Source organism: Trachypithecus francoisi, unplaced genomic scaffold (assembly GCF_009764315.1).
Source record: "Trachypithecus francoisi isolate TF-2019V2 unplaced genomic scaffold, Tfra_2.0 Lachesis_group8, whole genome shotgun sequence".
NCBI lineage: Eukaryota > Metazoa > Chordata > Mammalia > Primates > Cercopithecidae > Trachypithecus > Trachypithecus francoisi.
This window is the reverse complement of record NW_022681473.1, coordinates 93,457,019-93,473,612: the sequence shown is the minus strand read 5'-3', so window position 1 is coordinate 93,473,612 and position 16,594 is coordinate 93,457,019. Positions and strand designations below refer to the sequence as shown.

The window sequence follows — 16,594 nt, the reverse complement described above, 5'->3', positions numbered from 1 at the left end:
GGTACCCTGATTACCATATTTAACATCTGTATTGTAAATTGAGACCACAATACAGGCCTGTAGGTGTATTGTAAATTGAGACCACAATGCAAGAGAAGAGTGAACCCAACCATCAATCTATATATCTCATTAGTCCAGTACAATTCATTAATGATAGCTGAGTGCCTACTCTGTGTCATGCATATGGGGAATCAGATTTCTCATGACATGGGTAAATGATTTCATGCCAAAAAGTTATTTCTTATGCCCGTAGGGAAAAAAGGCTGTATGGGTAGTGAAAAGAATGCTTAAGACAGAAATACACAGCTGTCAGTTTGTATGTGTTAGCCAAATGACCCTATGCAAATCATTAAAATGCACTGTGCCTCAGTTTCCTCAATTGCAAAACAAGGATAAAGCAATCCACAGGTCCTTTGGAAGCAAAATAAGTATAATAATTGTAACAAATGCCATTTATTCATCACCTACTGAATGCTAAGCATTATATCAGGTAGTTTCTTTAAATGATATCTAAACCATACAATGATCCTGAGAAACAAATATCATTATATTAATTTTTATGGGTAAGAAAACTAATACTCTCTCTTCTGCTAAAACTTGAATGTTTCCATTATTAATGTATTTCATTAAAGCCAAACTGAAAAGGCTCATGTCAGTTAATAATTTAAAATATACTTGTTTGAATTGAGCTAAAATGAGTGTTACACAGGAGTTAAAAATTAAGAAAAAATTAGGAGTATGTAACTGAGTGAGTACATGGGCAAGAAGGGCTTCCATATATTCTCAAAAGTAGAATTGAATAGACAAGACTGCACCTCAGCTATGGACATCCTTAAATAATTAAAAATAGTCAACACTTTAAAATATAAATTCAATGTTATCATGATAGGTCAAAAGAGACATTTCTGGGTAACCAACCTGAAAAGGTACATTTCATCCATAAAGCAGCAGCCTTGTCTATTCTTCACAACAGCAACCCATCATGCTAAGCATTTCCAAAGTCAGAAATATTCCTAATAACAGGTGAAATTTACTCCAAGAGCCACTTAAAATCGATGAATTGTTTTTAGAGGCATATTTTATAAATTTTATTTTCAACTAAGTTTAAATTGCTAACAACTATTCAATTGTTAGCAATTTAAATTCAGCAATAAAGAATTCTTATGTAGTTGCAATGTAGTAAGAAATATTTCTATTCATTCAAGCATTCACTTATTTATTCATAAATTCAATAAATAGCTAGGCCAATTAAATATATTGTCTGATTTAATAAAGTGTATCAAAAGTCTTTAAAATGTACATGGCCTTGATCAGTAATTAAAATTATAATAATTTAAGAAACAATTCAGGATATGGACGCAGAAGCATGTACAAGGGATTTTCATTGTAGCTGTTGATACTAGCTAAAAACTGGTAGAAAGAAATTGAGTTTCTAACAGGAGTCTGAGTAATTTCTGATAGCCATACATTGAAACTGAAGTTACAAACATGTTGAGGTAAAAGATAATATACAGAAAAATCAGATTATTCAAGAGATTTGGCAATAATGCCAAATTGTAATATATACACTTCTATGTGCATAAAAAGAAAGCAAAGGCATACATAGAAACGTTAACAATGATTAGTGCTAATGATGGAATACCAGGTGTTTCTCATTTTCTTTTCATGTCTATGCATTTCCTGATACTCCTCTAATTACTATATATTACACAATAAAAATGTCAAAATATATATAAAATATTTTCATTTAAAATAACTACTTGCTGACTTAAGTGTGCTTTATTTGGAAAATATTGCCAATAAAAAAACTGTCTAAAAAAGCTAAAATGCAGATTACCATACCACTTGTTTATTTAACCAGTGTACACTGTAAACTTCATGTGGGCAAGAATCATACTGAATCGTTCACTACTTTATATCTAGAGACTAGCAAATTCAATGATAACTTTTAATTTTAAAATCCCACAGGATATAAATATATGTCCATTAATTCATTTTACACAATATTTCAAAGCAATAAAACATTTTGAGTTGGAGAAAAAAATCATGAAAAATTCCTTGCCATTTAATGTAACACAGGTGACATTCATGTTACTTGGAATTAGATGTTAGCCATCCTGCCCAAAAAACTCCAGCAAAATTCCTGTTGCACTTTAAGTGAATTGAGTATACTGGTTTTATCAGTCCAAATAATTCTGATTCATGATACCATCAGACTCCTCAATACGAATCATTCAAAACTATTTAATAAAGTTAGAGAACCAAAAATAATAATTGTACTATGAATTATGTGCACTGTGCATGAAAAATTGCACTGTGATTACAAAACTCTTTGGAAATCACTGGAACCTGATATTCTGACCATAAATTTAAAAATAAATACAGCATTTCTTTCAAAAAAATAAGAATAAGACAAAGGAATAACTTAAACCTTTACTGCATTTTATGCAAATAAAATATTGAGATAATAAAAAAGAAATAACTTGCAATTGAAAAAGGAACAAATTGACTCCCGTACTTTGCAGGTACCTGAGTAAAGAAAGTGGCAAATTATCAAAACTATTATACGTAGTAAGTATAATAGATTCATTCTTTTTCATTCCTCTCATCTTCTGTAACAAAGAGCTAATAAGTATCAGATGTATAAAATTACCTTTCTTTTATGAGAAAAATTGTAAAAATGTATCACAAACATCAGTAAAAAGAGGAAAATCAACAGCCACTACCTAACCCAATATATGTGAACCAATTAAATGGGAAACTATGCTTTAGAAATGGAATAGTACTCAACCCTAGAGACAAGTAAAAAAGTCAAATATGTTGTGGTAGGCAGAATTTTAAAGATATCTCTTTCAAGAATCCTAAGCCCTGGTTATTCAATCAAAAACTAAACTAAGTACTGCTGTGAAGGGACTTTGCCAATGTAACTAACGTCATGAACCTAAAAGTAAGAAGATTATCCTGTGTTATTCACGTGGGCCAGGCTAATCAATTGACCCCTTAAAAGTGGAGCAGTTTCTCTAGTTAGAGTCAAAGAAGTGTAGAAGAAAAGAGAAACAGGAGAGATATGAAGCATGCAAAGGAATCAATCTGCAAATGCTGGCTTTAAAGATGGAGGAAGGGGGCTAGATACCATCTGGCATCTAAAAGCTGAGAATGACACCAAAAGACAGAAAGAAAATGGGGACCTCAGTCCTAAAACTGAATAGGGCTGTGAACCTTAATGAGTTTGGAAGTCAATTTTCCCCAGGGCTTCCAAAACTTGGAACAAAGAAACCTGGTGAGCCCATCAGGTTTCTGACCTGCAGAAGATGATAACTGGGCATTGTTTAAACCTGATAAATTTCTAGCAGCAATAGAAAATGAATGCAAATATCCTTAAGTCTTTCTTTCTTTTAGACACAGACTTGATAAGACAGATTGAGCTATGAAAGCAAGGTACATGGGATGGGATGATGCCATAAGAGAGGTACAGAACTGTAAAACTAGGAAGGATGCATAGTTCAAAAAAAACTTTTGGATGAAGAACATTTAAAAATTTCTGGTTCCTGTAGTTATTGCAGCACTGTATGGGGACATGTCTCTTTACATTCCCAATACCTCAATACACATAGCATAATATACTCCTCATAATAGTTTTTTTTTTTTTAAGTCAAAATTACATCAGAATTACAGAAGTAAGAATACTTGCATCTGGTCAGTACCATATTTAAAAAGTAATGTAGTAGATTTTGCCAGCACATAAGTCTTGCTTTGTAGAATCTTACTAAACAGGCATCCCTAAAAGCTTTGAGGATTGCTATACGAATTTAAATCTTCAAATCAAAACTACTTCCATAAATACATCTTTTTAATTTACTATTTTAAGGTTTATAGATTATTAAAACAGTTGCTAAAACTTAATAAGGATCTTTCCATATGAATGATGCTTGAGAAATTACATTTAAAATCAAAGCTCTAAAATTTGATTAAAAAGAGGTAAGAGCCTGTTGTTCTCCAGTGATTTGAATTTTTAAAACTTACTCATGAAATAAAAACTCCAATTTTACATGAAAACAATTTAAGAAAGCTACTTGACCAAATACAAAGTCATACAGCCATAAAATAGTAAACATAATTTTTGCTTAGAAAGAGTATGATTTTAGAAGTGTATTAAACTTTCAAAGCATCTGAATATATAAATAACATGAGGTTTTTAATTAATGTCATTAAACCTTAAATGTCACTTGACCTGGAGATGAAATAGTACCATAAGTATTTCAAAGAGTTGATAGTCAAACTATAAAATCAGTAGGAAAGGTCATGTGCAATGTGGCACAAAGACCACATTATTAAAGACTAAATGGGTAGTAGGAAAAAAACTCTTAACAACCTCTCTGAAAAGCGTCCTGTTTCATTTTAACATGCATTTGAACAATAGTAACAGCAAGTGCAAAGGTTCTGATATTTCAGAAACATACTTAGAGCAGCAAAAAAGCAAAAAGACAATTATGTGGGTAAAGAACTGAGCAAGGGTCAAGAGTGGTTAGGAGATAAGATCTGAGGGTAAGACCTTGTAGAACATTATAAGGATTCTGAAGAAGATAAGATGTCACATTCCATCAGAAGAGTTGGAACAGAGGAGTGATATGATCTAATTTATATTTCAAAAAGCTGCTATGTTGAGGATAGACTTAAAGTGGGGTAGGATAGAAGCCTGAATGGTAATAATCTTGCTTATATAAAAGTGGTTTAAACAAAGTGGTAGAGAGTCCTAAAGGTCTCAGAAGTGACTGGATTCTGGATATATTCTGAAGATAGAGACAACAAACAAAAGGTATGGCAGTAATTGAGAGCTGATGATAGCTTGTATTAGGTTGGTACTAATAAAGCAAATAAAATGAATTCAGAATAAGTTTTAGGGTTGAAACCAAAAGAATTTGATGATAGGTTGGGTATAGAAAGAAAGAAAAGAGAGGAAAGAATTACACGAGCTGTGCAATGACTTTTCAATCAACGATGGACCATGTATACCATGGTCATTCCATAAGATTAGAATGCTGTATTTTTACCGTATCTTTTCTATGTTTAGAGACACAAATACCTACCACTGTGTTACAACTGCCTATAGCATTCAGTACATTAACATGCTGCACAGGTTTGTAGCCTAAGAGCAATAGGTTATACTATACAGCCTAGGTGTGTATGAGGGTGTACAATCAAGGTTTATGTACACTCTATGATATTCACACAATGAAACTGCCTAATGACACATTTCTCAGAATGCATCCCCACTGTCAAACAACACATGATTGTACTTTTGTTAAACAACACTGTTAAACTGTTAAACAACTGTTTAACAACACATGACTGTACTTTTGGGGTTTCGGATTAAACAACTGAGTAGATGATAGTATAAAAAAATCAAAAGTTCTGTACTGATCACATTAAATTTGAGATATTTATTTTTGATGTTTTTAATATAAAAACATCACATAAGCATTAAATACACAAGCCTAGAATTTCAGGGCTGGAAATAAGAGATATAAGAGTCAATAATTTAAGAATGATATTTAAACCCAGGGATTGGGTAAGGTCACCTACAGGGAGACTATGTAATAATGAAATTAAAAAACCCAGAGCAAAACTATAGTAAAAAAGAAAAGTACTCTAACACTTAGAAGACATGCAGACAAGAAGCCAGTAAAGGAAAGTAAAAAGGAACAGCCTAAGAGGGTTGGGGAGTGAAAAAGAAACATAACAATCAAGAGAAGAATGTGTTCTATAAAGAAAGAAATGGACAACTTTGAGTTTAGAAAGAAGTGAAAAATAGGATAGTGGCTAGAAAAGGGTCTGAGACCAAGGGAGGTATTTTTAAGACAGATGATACTAAAATATATTTGTATGCTGAAAAAAATGATCCAGCAAAGAAGGTGAAATTCATGATGTGGGAGAAGATGATAATGGCAGAAATGAAGAAGAAAACAGTAAATGAGTTGACCTTTGATTACAGCAAAGATATTTTTTCATAGTAAGAGAAAGGAAAGCAGAATGAGTATGAGTACTAATGCAAACGGTAGATGTGTTGATGGGAAATGAAGAATTTTTGTCTTACTGCTTCTATTTTCTCAAAAATGCTAGTAAAAGGCTACTTCAACTAATCTTAATGCTAAATACAGGGACAACTGTTTTCCATATTCTTAGATGTGTATTACACAGTGATTACTCACCATGTGTATCCAAATTTGGGAACATGTTAATTATTCCAGTAACAAGATAAAGTATATTCAAAAACATTTCCAAACATGGACACCAGTATCTTTTTTTCCAACTACTGTAGTCTTTAGGATCAACAGTTAAGAAGAAGGCAGAGCAAGATGGACAAATAGAATCTTCCAGCAATTGTCCCCTGCAGGAACATCAAACTGAATAACTATCCACGTAAGAAAACACCTTCATATGAACCAAAAATCTAGTGAGTGATCACAACAGCTGATTTCAATAGAATCACAAGGAAAGAGACATTGAAGAGAATAGGAAAAATAGTCTTGGATTGCCTATACCACTCCTTCCCCAACCACAGGCAGCACAGCACAGAGAGAATCTGTGTGCATAGGGGAGGAAAGTGAAGTGAGCGTGACTTTACATCAGTGTGGTCCAGTCACTGAGCGGAACACAATACTGTTGCAGGAATCAGGGGGACAAGAGAGACCTCGGAGTAAAGCAGGAGGATTTTATTGAGTGCACTCAGACCCAGTGGATTAACATCCTGACACTGGGCCCAGAACAAAAACAGCTCTTGACCTTTATACACACTTCAAAAAGGGAGTGGCCTAGCTTGAAGCAGGATTACAGTGATGTGAAAGCAAGGATACAGAGGCAGAACGAAGTCAGTTAATCAAACTGTGACAGGTGCATAACCCAGAATTACACATGACCCTTGCTATTCAGCCCAGATGGCTGTTACCTAGGTTTTGCTCAAGTGTCTTGCATGGGCTTATCTCATAACCTTCACTACGGTGCCCAGGTGGCTGTAGCTCAGGTCTGCTCAGATGGTTCATGAGCTTCATTGTACTGCTTAGATAAAACAGAATACTTGAAGCTACTAGTTACCGAGAACAGGAATCTATAAACTCATACCATAAGAGAAAGGAAAATTTGTTTTTCTCCTTCCTATGTTGAGGGAGAACTGGGAGAGTCTCCAGAGCACATTCCTTTGTGTCCTAGCTTCTCATATAGTGTTTATCAAGGCTTTTCCTGGGTCTGGGCTGTGCTTGTTGCTGCCTCTGGGATAAGTCAGCCTAATACAGAAAAACTTATTTCTTTTTCTTTTTCTTTCTTTAATTTCCTCCTCATTACCAGGCAGAATTCTACCAGTGCCCATGGAAGGAGCATATAAAGCAGCCCTGGGCCAGAGGGAAGTCCTCTGCTTCAGCAGGAAGAAACCAAGTCCCAGTCATCTTTACCACTAGCTAATTAAATGGCCTGAGGGCCCAAATAAATCTGAGTGGCAGTCAGGACACAGTGACTGTAGTCCTTGGGCAAGCCTTCGTGCTATTCTGGTGTCCATAGCAGTGTGCTTGGGGTGTGACCCAATGTAACACCAGTTGCAGCAGCCCACAAGAGTACTTGCATCACCACTCCCTCAACTCCAGGCAATGCAGCACACGGACAGGTTCCTTCTCTTCAGGGGAAGGTGAGAGAATAGTACAGAGTACTAATGTCTTGCAAATTGGACACAAGCCCAGTCACAGGAAAATAAAGCACCAGGAAGATTCCTGAAACCTATGATTCCAGGCCTTTGCTCCTTAGTTGATGTTTCAAGATCCATTCTGGGCCAGAAGGGAATCTGCTGGCTTACAACCTGCTGACTAAGGTAGCCTAAGGCCTTGAATGAACATCAGTGACAGCCAAGCAGTAGTGGTCACAGGCCTTGGGCAAGCCTCAGTACTGTGCTGGTCTGGAAGGCTCAAGGCTTCAGGTATGACTCAGCATGGTACCAGCTGTGGTGGTCAAGGCAGAGCCCATATCAACTCTCCCCAAACTCTAGGCAACCCAGCATAGAGAGAGAATCCTTTTGCTTGGAGGAAAGAGAGGAAAGAGAGCAAAAGATTTTGTCTAGGAACCCAGAAAATTCTCCCTTATCTTCCTCAAGTCCACCAAGACTGTGTTTCTAGGAGTCTGCAAGAGTCATAGAGTTCTTGGGCTTAGGGTTCCTAATAGTGCTAAAACAGCTTTAGTGAAAATAGGCTTAGGTAACAACACTCAGTCTCCTTTGGATCCCTAGAAAGCCCTCCAAGAAGAATAGGTAAAAACAAGTCCAGACTCTGAAGACTGGAATAAATATCTAACTTTTCAATGTCCAGACAATGAGGAAAGTCCACAAGTATCAGGAACATCTAAGAAAAACATGACCTCAGCAAATGAACTAAATAAGGCACCAGTGACCAATCTTGAAGTAACAGAGATATGTAACCTCTCTGTCAAGAAATTCAAAATAGCTGTCTTAAGGAAACACAATGAACTTCAAGATAACACAGAGAATGAATCAGAATTATATCAGAGAAAAAAACATTTTTGAGACACTCTCACTGGCCCAGGCTGGAGTGCAGTGGTGTAATCTCGGCTCAGTGCAAACACCTCCCCCAGACTCAAGCAATTCTCCTGCCTCAGCCTCCTGAGTAGCTGGGATTACAGGAGCCTGCCACCATGCCTGGCTAATTTTTGTATTTTTACATGGGGTTTCACCATGTTGTCCAGGCTAGTGTTGAATTACTGACCTCAAGTGATCCGCTCAACTCAGCCTCCCAAAGTGCTGAGATTATAGGTGTGAGCCACTGCGCCTGGCCTATATCAGAGAAATTTAACAAACAGATTCAAATAATTTTATAAAAACAATCAATTCATAGAGCTGAAAAATACAATTGACAAACTGAAAAATGCATCAGTGTCTCAATAGTAGAATTTATCAAGCAGAAGAATAAATTAGTGAGTTTGAAAACATGAAAATATAGAGGAGAAAAAAGAAAGAAGAATAAAAAGGATGAAGTATGTCTACAAGATCTAAAAAATAACTTCAAAAGGACAAATCTATAAGTTATTGGCCTTGAAGAAGATGTAAAGAAAGAGCTCAGGATATAAAGTTTACTCAAAGAAATAGTAACAGAGAACTTGCCTAGCATAGAGAAAGGTAATAATATCCAGGTACAAGACAGTCAAAATCACCGACAGATTCTATCTAAATAAGACTACTTCAAGGCACATAATAATCACTCTTAGAGGCCAAGGACAAAGAAAAGATTCTAAAAGCAGCAAGACAAAAGACGCAAATAACATATAAAGATGCTCCGTATGTCTGGCACCACATTTCAAAGGCAAAAAAAATAAAAGCTTCCAACTTAGAATATTATATCCAGCAACATCATCCTTCAAACATAAAAAAGAAACAAAAACTTTCCCAGGCAAACAAAAGCTAAAAAATGTCACCAACACCAGAATTATCTTACAAGAAATGCTAAAGGGAATTCTTCAATTTAAAAGAAAAGGATTCTTAAACAATAAGAAATCATCTGAAGGTATAAAAGTCACTGGTAAAAGTAAGTCTACAGACAAATACAGAAAATGCTAACACTGTAACTGTGGTGTGTAAATCACTTGTGTTGGGCATTCTTGTGTTGCTATAAAGAAATACCTGAGATGGGCTAATTTATAAAGACAAGAGATTTGATTCACTCACAATTCTGCCAGCATGGTACCAGCATCTGCTAGGCTTCTGTGGGGGCCTCAAGAGAGCTGTTACTGATTGCAGAAAGCAAAGGAGGAGCAAGTGGCTCACATGGTAAGGACAGCAGCTTGCAAGTCACATGGCAAAAGCAGGAGCAAGAGAGAGTGGGGAGGGTGGTGCCACACGCTTAAACAACCAGGTCTTGAGAGAACTCACTCACTATTGTGAGGAAAACACCAAGCCACAAGGGATCTGCCCCCATGACTCAAATACCTCCCACCAGGCCCCACCTCCAACACTGGGGATTACAATTCAACGTGAGACTTGCTGGGGACGTATATTCAAACTATATCACCACTCATGTCTTTATTATGAAGTCTAAAAGATACCTATCCAAAATAATAACCATAATAAATTGTTAAGAGATAGACAATATAGAAAGATATATATTGAGACCAAAAAGTCCTCAAAATGGGGGAAGGGGAATTGAGTTTAAGTGTAAATTTTTTCTTTTTGCTTGGTTTGTTTTACTTTTCTTTTCTTTGTAATCAGAGTTAAGTTGTCATCAGTTTAAAATCCACTGGTTATGTTTTCTTCAAGCCTCATAGTAACCACAAAGGAAAAAACTTATAATGGATACACACACACACACAAAAGAAAGAAGTTAAAATATACTACCAGAGAAGATCCCTTACACACAAAGGAAGCAAGGAAGAAAGAAAAAAAAAAAAAGAAGAAGAAGGGACTAACAAAACAACCAGAAAACAAATAACAAAATAGCCGTAGTTAGTCCTTTCCTAAAATAGCCAGAGTCCTTTCCTATGAATTATAACTCTGAATATAAATGGATTAAATTCTCCACATAAAAGAGAAACAGTAGTTGAATAGATTAAAAATAAGACCCAACTGTATGCTGCCTACAAGAAACTCAGTTCACATATAAAGACTCATAGACTGAAAATGGAGAGATGGAAAAAGATATTCCATGCAAATGGAAACCAAAAAAGAGCAGGAGTAGCTATACTTATATCAGATAAAATAAATTTCAAGACAAAAATTATTGAAAGAGACCAAAAAAGTCACTATAAAGAAGTCCATTCAGCAGGAGAATTTAAGAATTGTAAGAATCTATACACCTAACACTGGAATATCCAGATATAAAGTAAATATTATTAGAGCTGAAGAGAGAGAGAGACTCTAATATAATAATGGCAGGGACTTCAACACTCCACTGTAAGCATTAGACAGATTATCCAGATAGAAAATCAACAAAGAAACATTAGACTTAATCTGCACTATAGACCAAATAGACCTAACAGATATTTACAGAACATTTCCACCAAGAGCTACAGAATCAAGTTATATACTTACAACTCTTAAAGGAGGTAGACTCCCAAAATGCACTTTAAAAATTTATTTATTTATTTATTTATTTATGAGACAGAGGCTTGCTCTGTAGCCCAGGCTGCAGTACAGTGACACTTAGCTCACTGCAATCCTTCACCTCATGGGCTCAAGCAATTGTCCCACCTCAGCCTCCTAAGTAGCTGGGATTACAGGCACCTGCCACCACACCCGGATAATTTTTGTACTTTTAGTAGAGATGGGGTTTCACCATGTTGTCCAGGCTTGTCTCGAACTCCTGACCTCAGGTGATCTGCCCACCTTGGTCTCCCAAAGTGCTGGGATTATAGGCATGAGCCACCATGCCCAGCTGCACTTGACCAATTAATAGGTCAGGTACCAAACTATCAATAAATACAAAAATTAAAACAGGTTATATGTAGCCGATTATCATGCATATCTATTGTTTTGTACCAGCATCCCCTCCTTCACTTCTGGTAATAACCACTTCCCCATCCATGGCTGCTTTTGGAGAAATGTAATTCCATATATTTCTGATGTGATTAGTTGCAGAGGTGGATATGTAACCTAAGTTGAGCAAATCAGAGTCCTTCTCTAGGATTTTTGATGGTGAAGTTGGGAAGGAAAAGTTATCTTTCTCCTTTCATCACAAGCTTTAAAATATAACCCAGGAAGTTAGTAGTCTTATCAACCAGAATACTATGAACCCTTGAGACTAAGGATAATACACAAGCAGAAATTAAAATGAGAGTCTAAAAGCAACAAGAGAGGAAGAGAGAGATAAAGACACAAAGAAAAAGGGAGAAACAGAGAGATGGGAGTAGGGGGGCAGAGAAACACAGAGACAAACTCAAGGCTGAGACAAAGACAGAGTTTCCTGATATTGTCTGAGTCATGATGTTGTATAAGTCCAGTTAACCCGAAGACCAGCCCTATCTCTTCTTTCCTGAGTATTGAATACTTGAACTAATAAATTTCCTTTATTCTTTTAAGCGAGTTTAATATGGTATCCTTCACTTGCAACCAAAAGAAAGGTGGATAATTATTCTGCCAGACATGAGTAAAAATTATCTGCTACATAAACATTCTATCAGAGTTGAATAAACAGTGACCATTTCCTCACCCTGCATAAGTAAACAAAAGCACAGGGCATATCCAGACTATTTCCATATACTCATCATTAACCAACCAGGTAACCAGTCTAAAAAGTGACTCAAAATATTTGTGTGTGTATGGGTGAGGCAGAAGACAGGCATTATGCGAAAAGCTTCATTGGTAGGTGTTATGGGTTAAATTGTGTCCCTCCCCACCCCCCAAAAAAGATACATTGAAGTCTAACCCCTGTCTCTCAAAATGTTCACCTTTTTGAAAATAGGGCCATTGCAAGTAGAATTAGTTAACTTCAAATGAGGTCATACTGGATGAGAGTGTGCCTCAATTCAATATGACTGGTGTCCCTACAAGAACACATCCATATCTCTTCCTAGGTTCTTGTGGTTGCCTAGAAATCTTCTGTGTTCCTTGGCTTGTAGTTGAACAACTTGAATCTGTGCCTTCATAATCACATTATGTTGTCCTTATGTGTCTGTCTTTACACAGATATCTTCTTGTAAGGACACCAATCATATTGGATTGAGGAACACTCTAGTCCAAATACCTTTACTAAATATAGGATGTCAGATTTAATTCAACATTATATATGGGTTATATCCAACAAAGATAATTATTTTTCTTTTTTTGAGACAAGGTCTTGCTCGGCTGTCCACATTGGGGTGCGGTGACAGAATCACAGCTCACTGCAACCTTGAACTCCTGAGTTCAAGAAATCCTCCCACTTCAGCCTCCTGAGTAGCTAGAACTACAGGCACATGCCACCGTGCCTGGCTCATTTTTTAATATTTACTAAAGACAAGGTCTCACTATGCTGCCCAGGCTGGTCTCAAACTACTGGGCTCAAGCAATCCTCCCCGATCAGCCTCCAAATGTGCTGGGATTACAGGTATTAAAACCACCTGTGCAAATATTATAATTCAGGAAATTATGACAGTGAAAGAGATCAGACCTAACCGACTCCATCTTGCTTCTAACCTTTAAGCTGACCTTGTTTATTCCTGCATGTAGGCTGAACTAATCTTGGGAAGGAATTTAGTTGATGGTTTTGTAGTGCCCAATGGGTTCACCTTGCCCATTGCCTAGACAGAGTTGATTTACCAAGACAGAGCTGGCTGTGCAGGAGACCAGAGTTTTATTATTACTCAAAACAGTCTCCCTAAGCATTCGGGATCAGAGTTTGTAAAGCTGATTGGGTGAGTAGGGGCTTAGGAAGTGGGGAGTGCTGCTTGGTCAGGTTGGAGATTGACTCACAGCGGGCTTGAAGTGAGGTTTTCTTGCTGTCTTCTATTCCTGGGTGGGATCACAGAACTGGTTGAGCCAGATTACCAGACTAGATGGGTCTGCAAAATATCTCAAGCACTGATCTTAGTTTTTACAATAGTGATGTTATACCCAGGAGCCATTTGAAGACGTTCAGACTCTTGCAGCCAGAGGCTGCATGACCCCTAAACCCTAATTTCTTTTTTTTTGACAGGCGGGGTGGGGGGGGGGCGGATTGAGTCTTGCTCTGTCACCCAGGCTGGAGTGCAGTGGTGTGATATCTCCTCACTGCAAACTCCACTTCCTGGGTTCTGGCGATTCTCCTGCCTCAGTCTCCCGAGTAGCTGGGATTACAGGCACCTGCCACCATGTCCGGCTAATTTTTCTTTTTTCTTTTTTTTAGTAAAGACGGGGTTTCACCATGTAGGGCAGGTTGGTCTTAAACTCCTGACCTCAAGTGATCCACCCGTCTTGGCTTCCCGAAGTGCTGGGATTACAGACGTGAGCCACCACGCCCAGTCCCTAAACCATAATTTCTAATCTCGTAGCGAACCTATTAGTCCTTTGAAGGCAGACTTATCCCCAGGCAAAAGCGGGTCTTTTTGTGAAAGGGCTATTATCAATCTTGTTTCAGAGTCAAACCATAAACTAAATTCCTTCCCAAGGTTAGTTCTGCCTATGCCCAAGAATGAACAAGGTCAGCTTAAAGGTTAGAAGCAAGATGGAGTCAGTTTGGTCTGAGCTCTTTCACTGTCATAATTTCCTCAGTTTTATTTTTTGCAAAGGTGGTTTCAGTTTGACTCTGAAACAAAATTCATAATAGCCCTTTTTCAAAAAGACCCCTTTCTTGCCCGGGGGCCAGTCTGCCTTTGCAGACGAACAAATTAGCTACAAAATCAGAAATTATGGTTTAGGGATAATGCAGCCTCTAGCTGCAAAAGTCTGAACATCTCCAAATGGCTCCTGGGGATAACATCGCTATTGTAAAACCTAACCATTTCTGTGATCCCACCTAGAAACAGAAGACAGCAAGAAAACCTCACTTGAAACCCCCTATGATTCCATCTCCAGCCTGACCAGTCAGCACTCCCCACTTCCCAAGCCCCTACCCACCAAATCATCTTTAAAAACTCCAACCCCCAATGCTCAGGGAGACTGATTTGAGTAGTAATAAAACTCTGGTCTCCCGCACAGCTGGCTCTGTGTGAATTACTCTTTCTCCATGGCAATTCTGTCTTGCCAAATCAGCTCTGTCTAGGCAGCAGGCAAGGTGAACCTGCTGGGCAGTTACAGGATGAATCACCGTGCCCAGACGAGAATTATTTTTCTAAAACAGGTAGAGATTGGAAGATAAATAAACAGAATGAATAAAAGAGACATCAAAACATTTCTAATCTAAGGCTAACATAAAATGAAAGGTAAAAACAAATAATTCAGGTCAGTGGTCTAGTTCTTGAAAAGCATCACACTTACCCAGAGTTTTACATGCAAAAAGAGCCATGGCACTTTGCAATCTGTCCGGTCTTAGCGCCTGTACTACAAGAATCTTAAAATAAAATGCAGAATATTTTTAAAGAATAAAGTTGTGCAACTACTTTAACTAAACAACAATTAATGTTAACTAATTAAACAAATGTTTACTAAATATGGGAACACTTATCATTGTTCCATAGTATTTACTGTGCTTTAAACTGTCACTATAGGTATATAGCAAGTATATTATCAAAAATGTTACTGAAATCCGTTTACTTCCTCAAGCCTATCATCAAAAGTAAACATAGGGTTAGCAACGTCTTCTGAATCTGATAAAAAGCTAAATGGCAGGTGAAAATCACGGTATGTAGATGAGGCATTTCTACTGACAGCAAACAGAGACCCAGAAATCCTCCCTAAAATGTTCAAATCACTATTTTTACCTTTGAAAAAAAAAAGGAAAGAAATAGTGTCTCGCCCTGTCACCCAGGCTGGAGTGCAGTGGTACAATCATATCTCACTCCTGCCTCGAATCCTGAGCTCATGTGATCTTTCCACCGCAGCCTCCCAAGTAGCTGGAACTACTGATTCATGTATATCTATGATATTCCTAGACGTTTAAGTTTTCAAATCAATTTTTTCTTAATCATTTTCCTTTTTGTTTAAGCACTCTTGGGGAAATAGAATTCACTGTATATGGAGACACAAAGGGGTCAGATCAAGAGAAGAGATAAATGGAAAGGTCATTTCCTGGAGCATCAACTTCTGAAGAGCTCTCCCACGCTAATCTTTTCGACTAGCAAAACAATTTGAGTGGAACCCTGCCAGTAGGTTTCATCATTCTATTTTAAAATAGAATGGGAAAAATCCCCTGTTACTCACTATTAGGTCTTTTCCTTAAAAATAACTCCGGGAAATGATTGTAAAACTTGTACAATTTGTATCTTAGTTTCTTTCTGAAATAAATTTTTCCTATTACAAAATCCCCCTGGGGTCTCAGGCAAAGGAAATAAAAAAAGCCACAGTGAGAGAGAAACCGACCCAGAAACTTTGGCATGATTTAATTGTCATTAAAGTGGCAAAAGCATCAAGCCCTTCCCTAAATATGCCATTAAAGGTAAAGTAACACTCTAAAAGCAAAGCTTTCCTTTAAATGGCTTCTGAATAATAAGAGAAACATTAAACACTTTTTTTGCATTTAGATAACACTAAATTTTACCTGCTGAAATAAGGAAACTTTCTTTGCAAGAATAGACGGAAACTCTTGCTCACACATTGAGTTATGATAATAAGTACGCCACAGAGCTGCATCTTCAAAGCAGAGGGTCTGATAAAGACTGGGGAGAGCAATCTAAAAAATAAAAATGGCCATGTACAGTGAGCTATAAGCAAATATAAGCACATATATTTATTTTTTAAAAAACTAAAAGTGAGAACCAATTATGAGTTGATGTTTATTGCTCATTTTCTACTTTGTGTTGGCTTGTCTAATTATTTCTAGGTCAGCAACACTATGGTAAACTCACCTAATATTAAAGCCAGAATTAAAATACACTTCCAACGTAGTACTAAACCAGTGCTCACGAGTTAAATCTTTTCTCTATGTAAACACATTTGTATCTAGCTATCTCTACCTTATGAAGAAAACAAATGCGGTCATTAAGATCAAGTGTAAGGCCG

At 37.0% G+C, this 16,594-nt stretch overlaps 1 protein-coding gene across 1 annotated transcript in view; it reads right to left on the bottom strand.

The window, feature by feature from the left end:
- DYNC2H1 (dynein cytoplasmic 2 heavy chain 1) overlaps positions 1-16,594 on the bottom strand; it is a 386,039-nt gene that overhangs the window by 181,278 nt on the left and 188,167 nt on the right. The window contains exons 74-75 of the mRNA XM_033204903.1: positions 16,134-16,265; positions 14,915-14,987 (exon numbers count right to left, since the gene is read on the bottom strand). Of these exons, the coding sequence (XP_033060794.1) occupies positions 14,915-14,987; positions 16,134-16,265 (205 nt within the window). The remainder of the gene's footprint in view (positions 1-14,914; positions 14,988-16,133; positions 16,266-16,594) is intronic.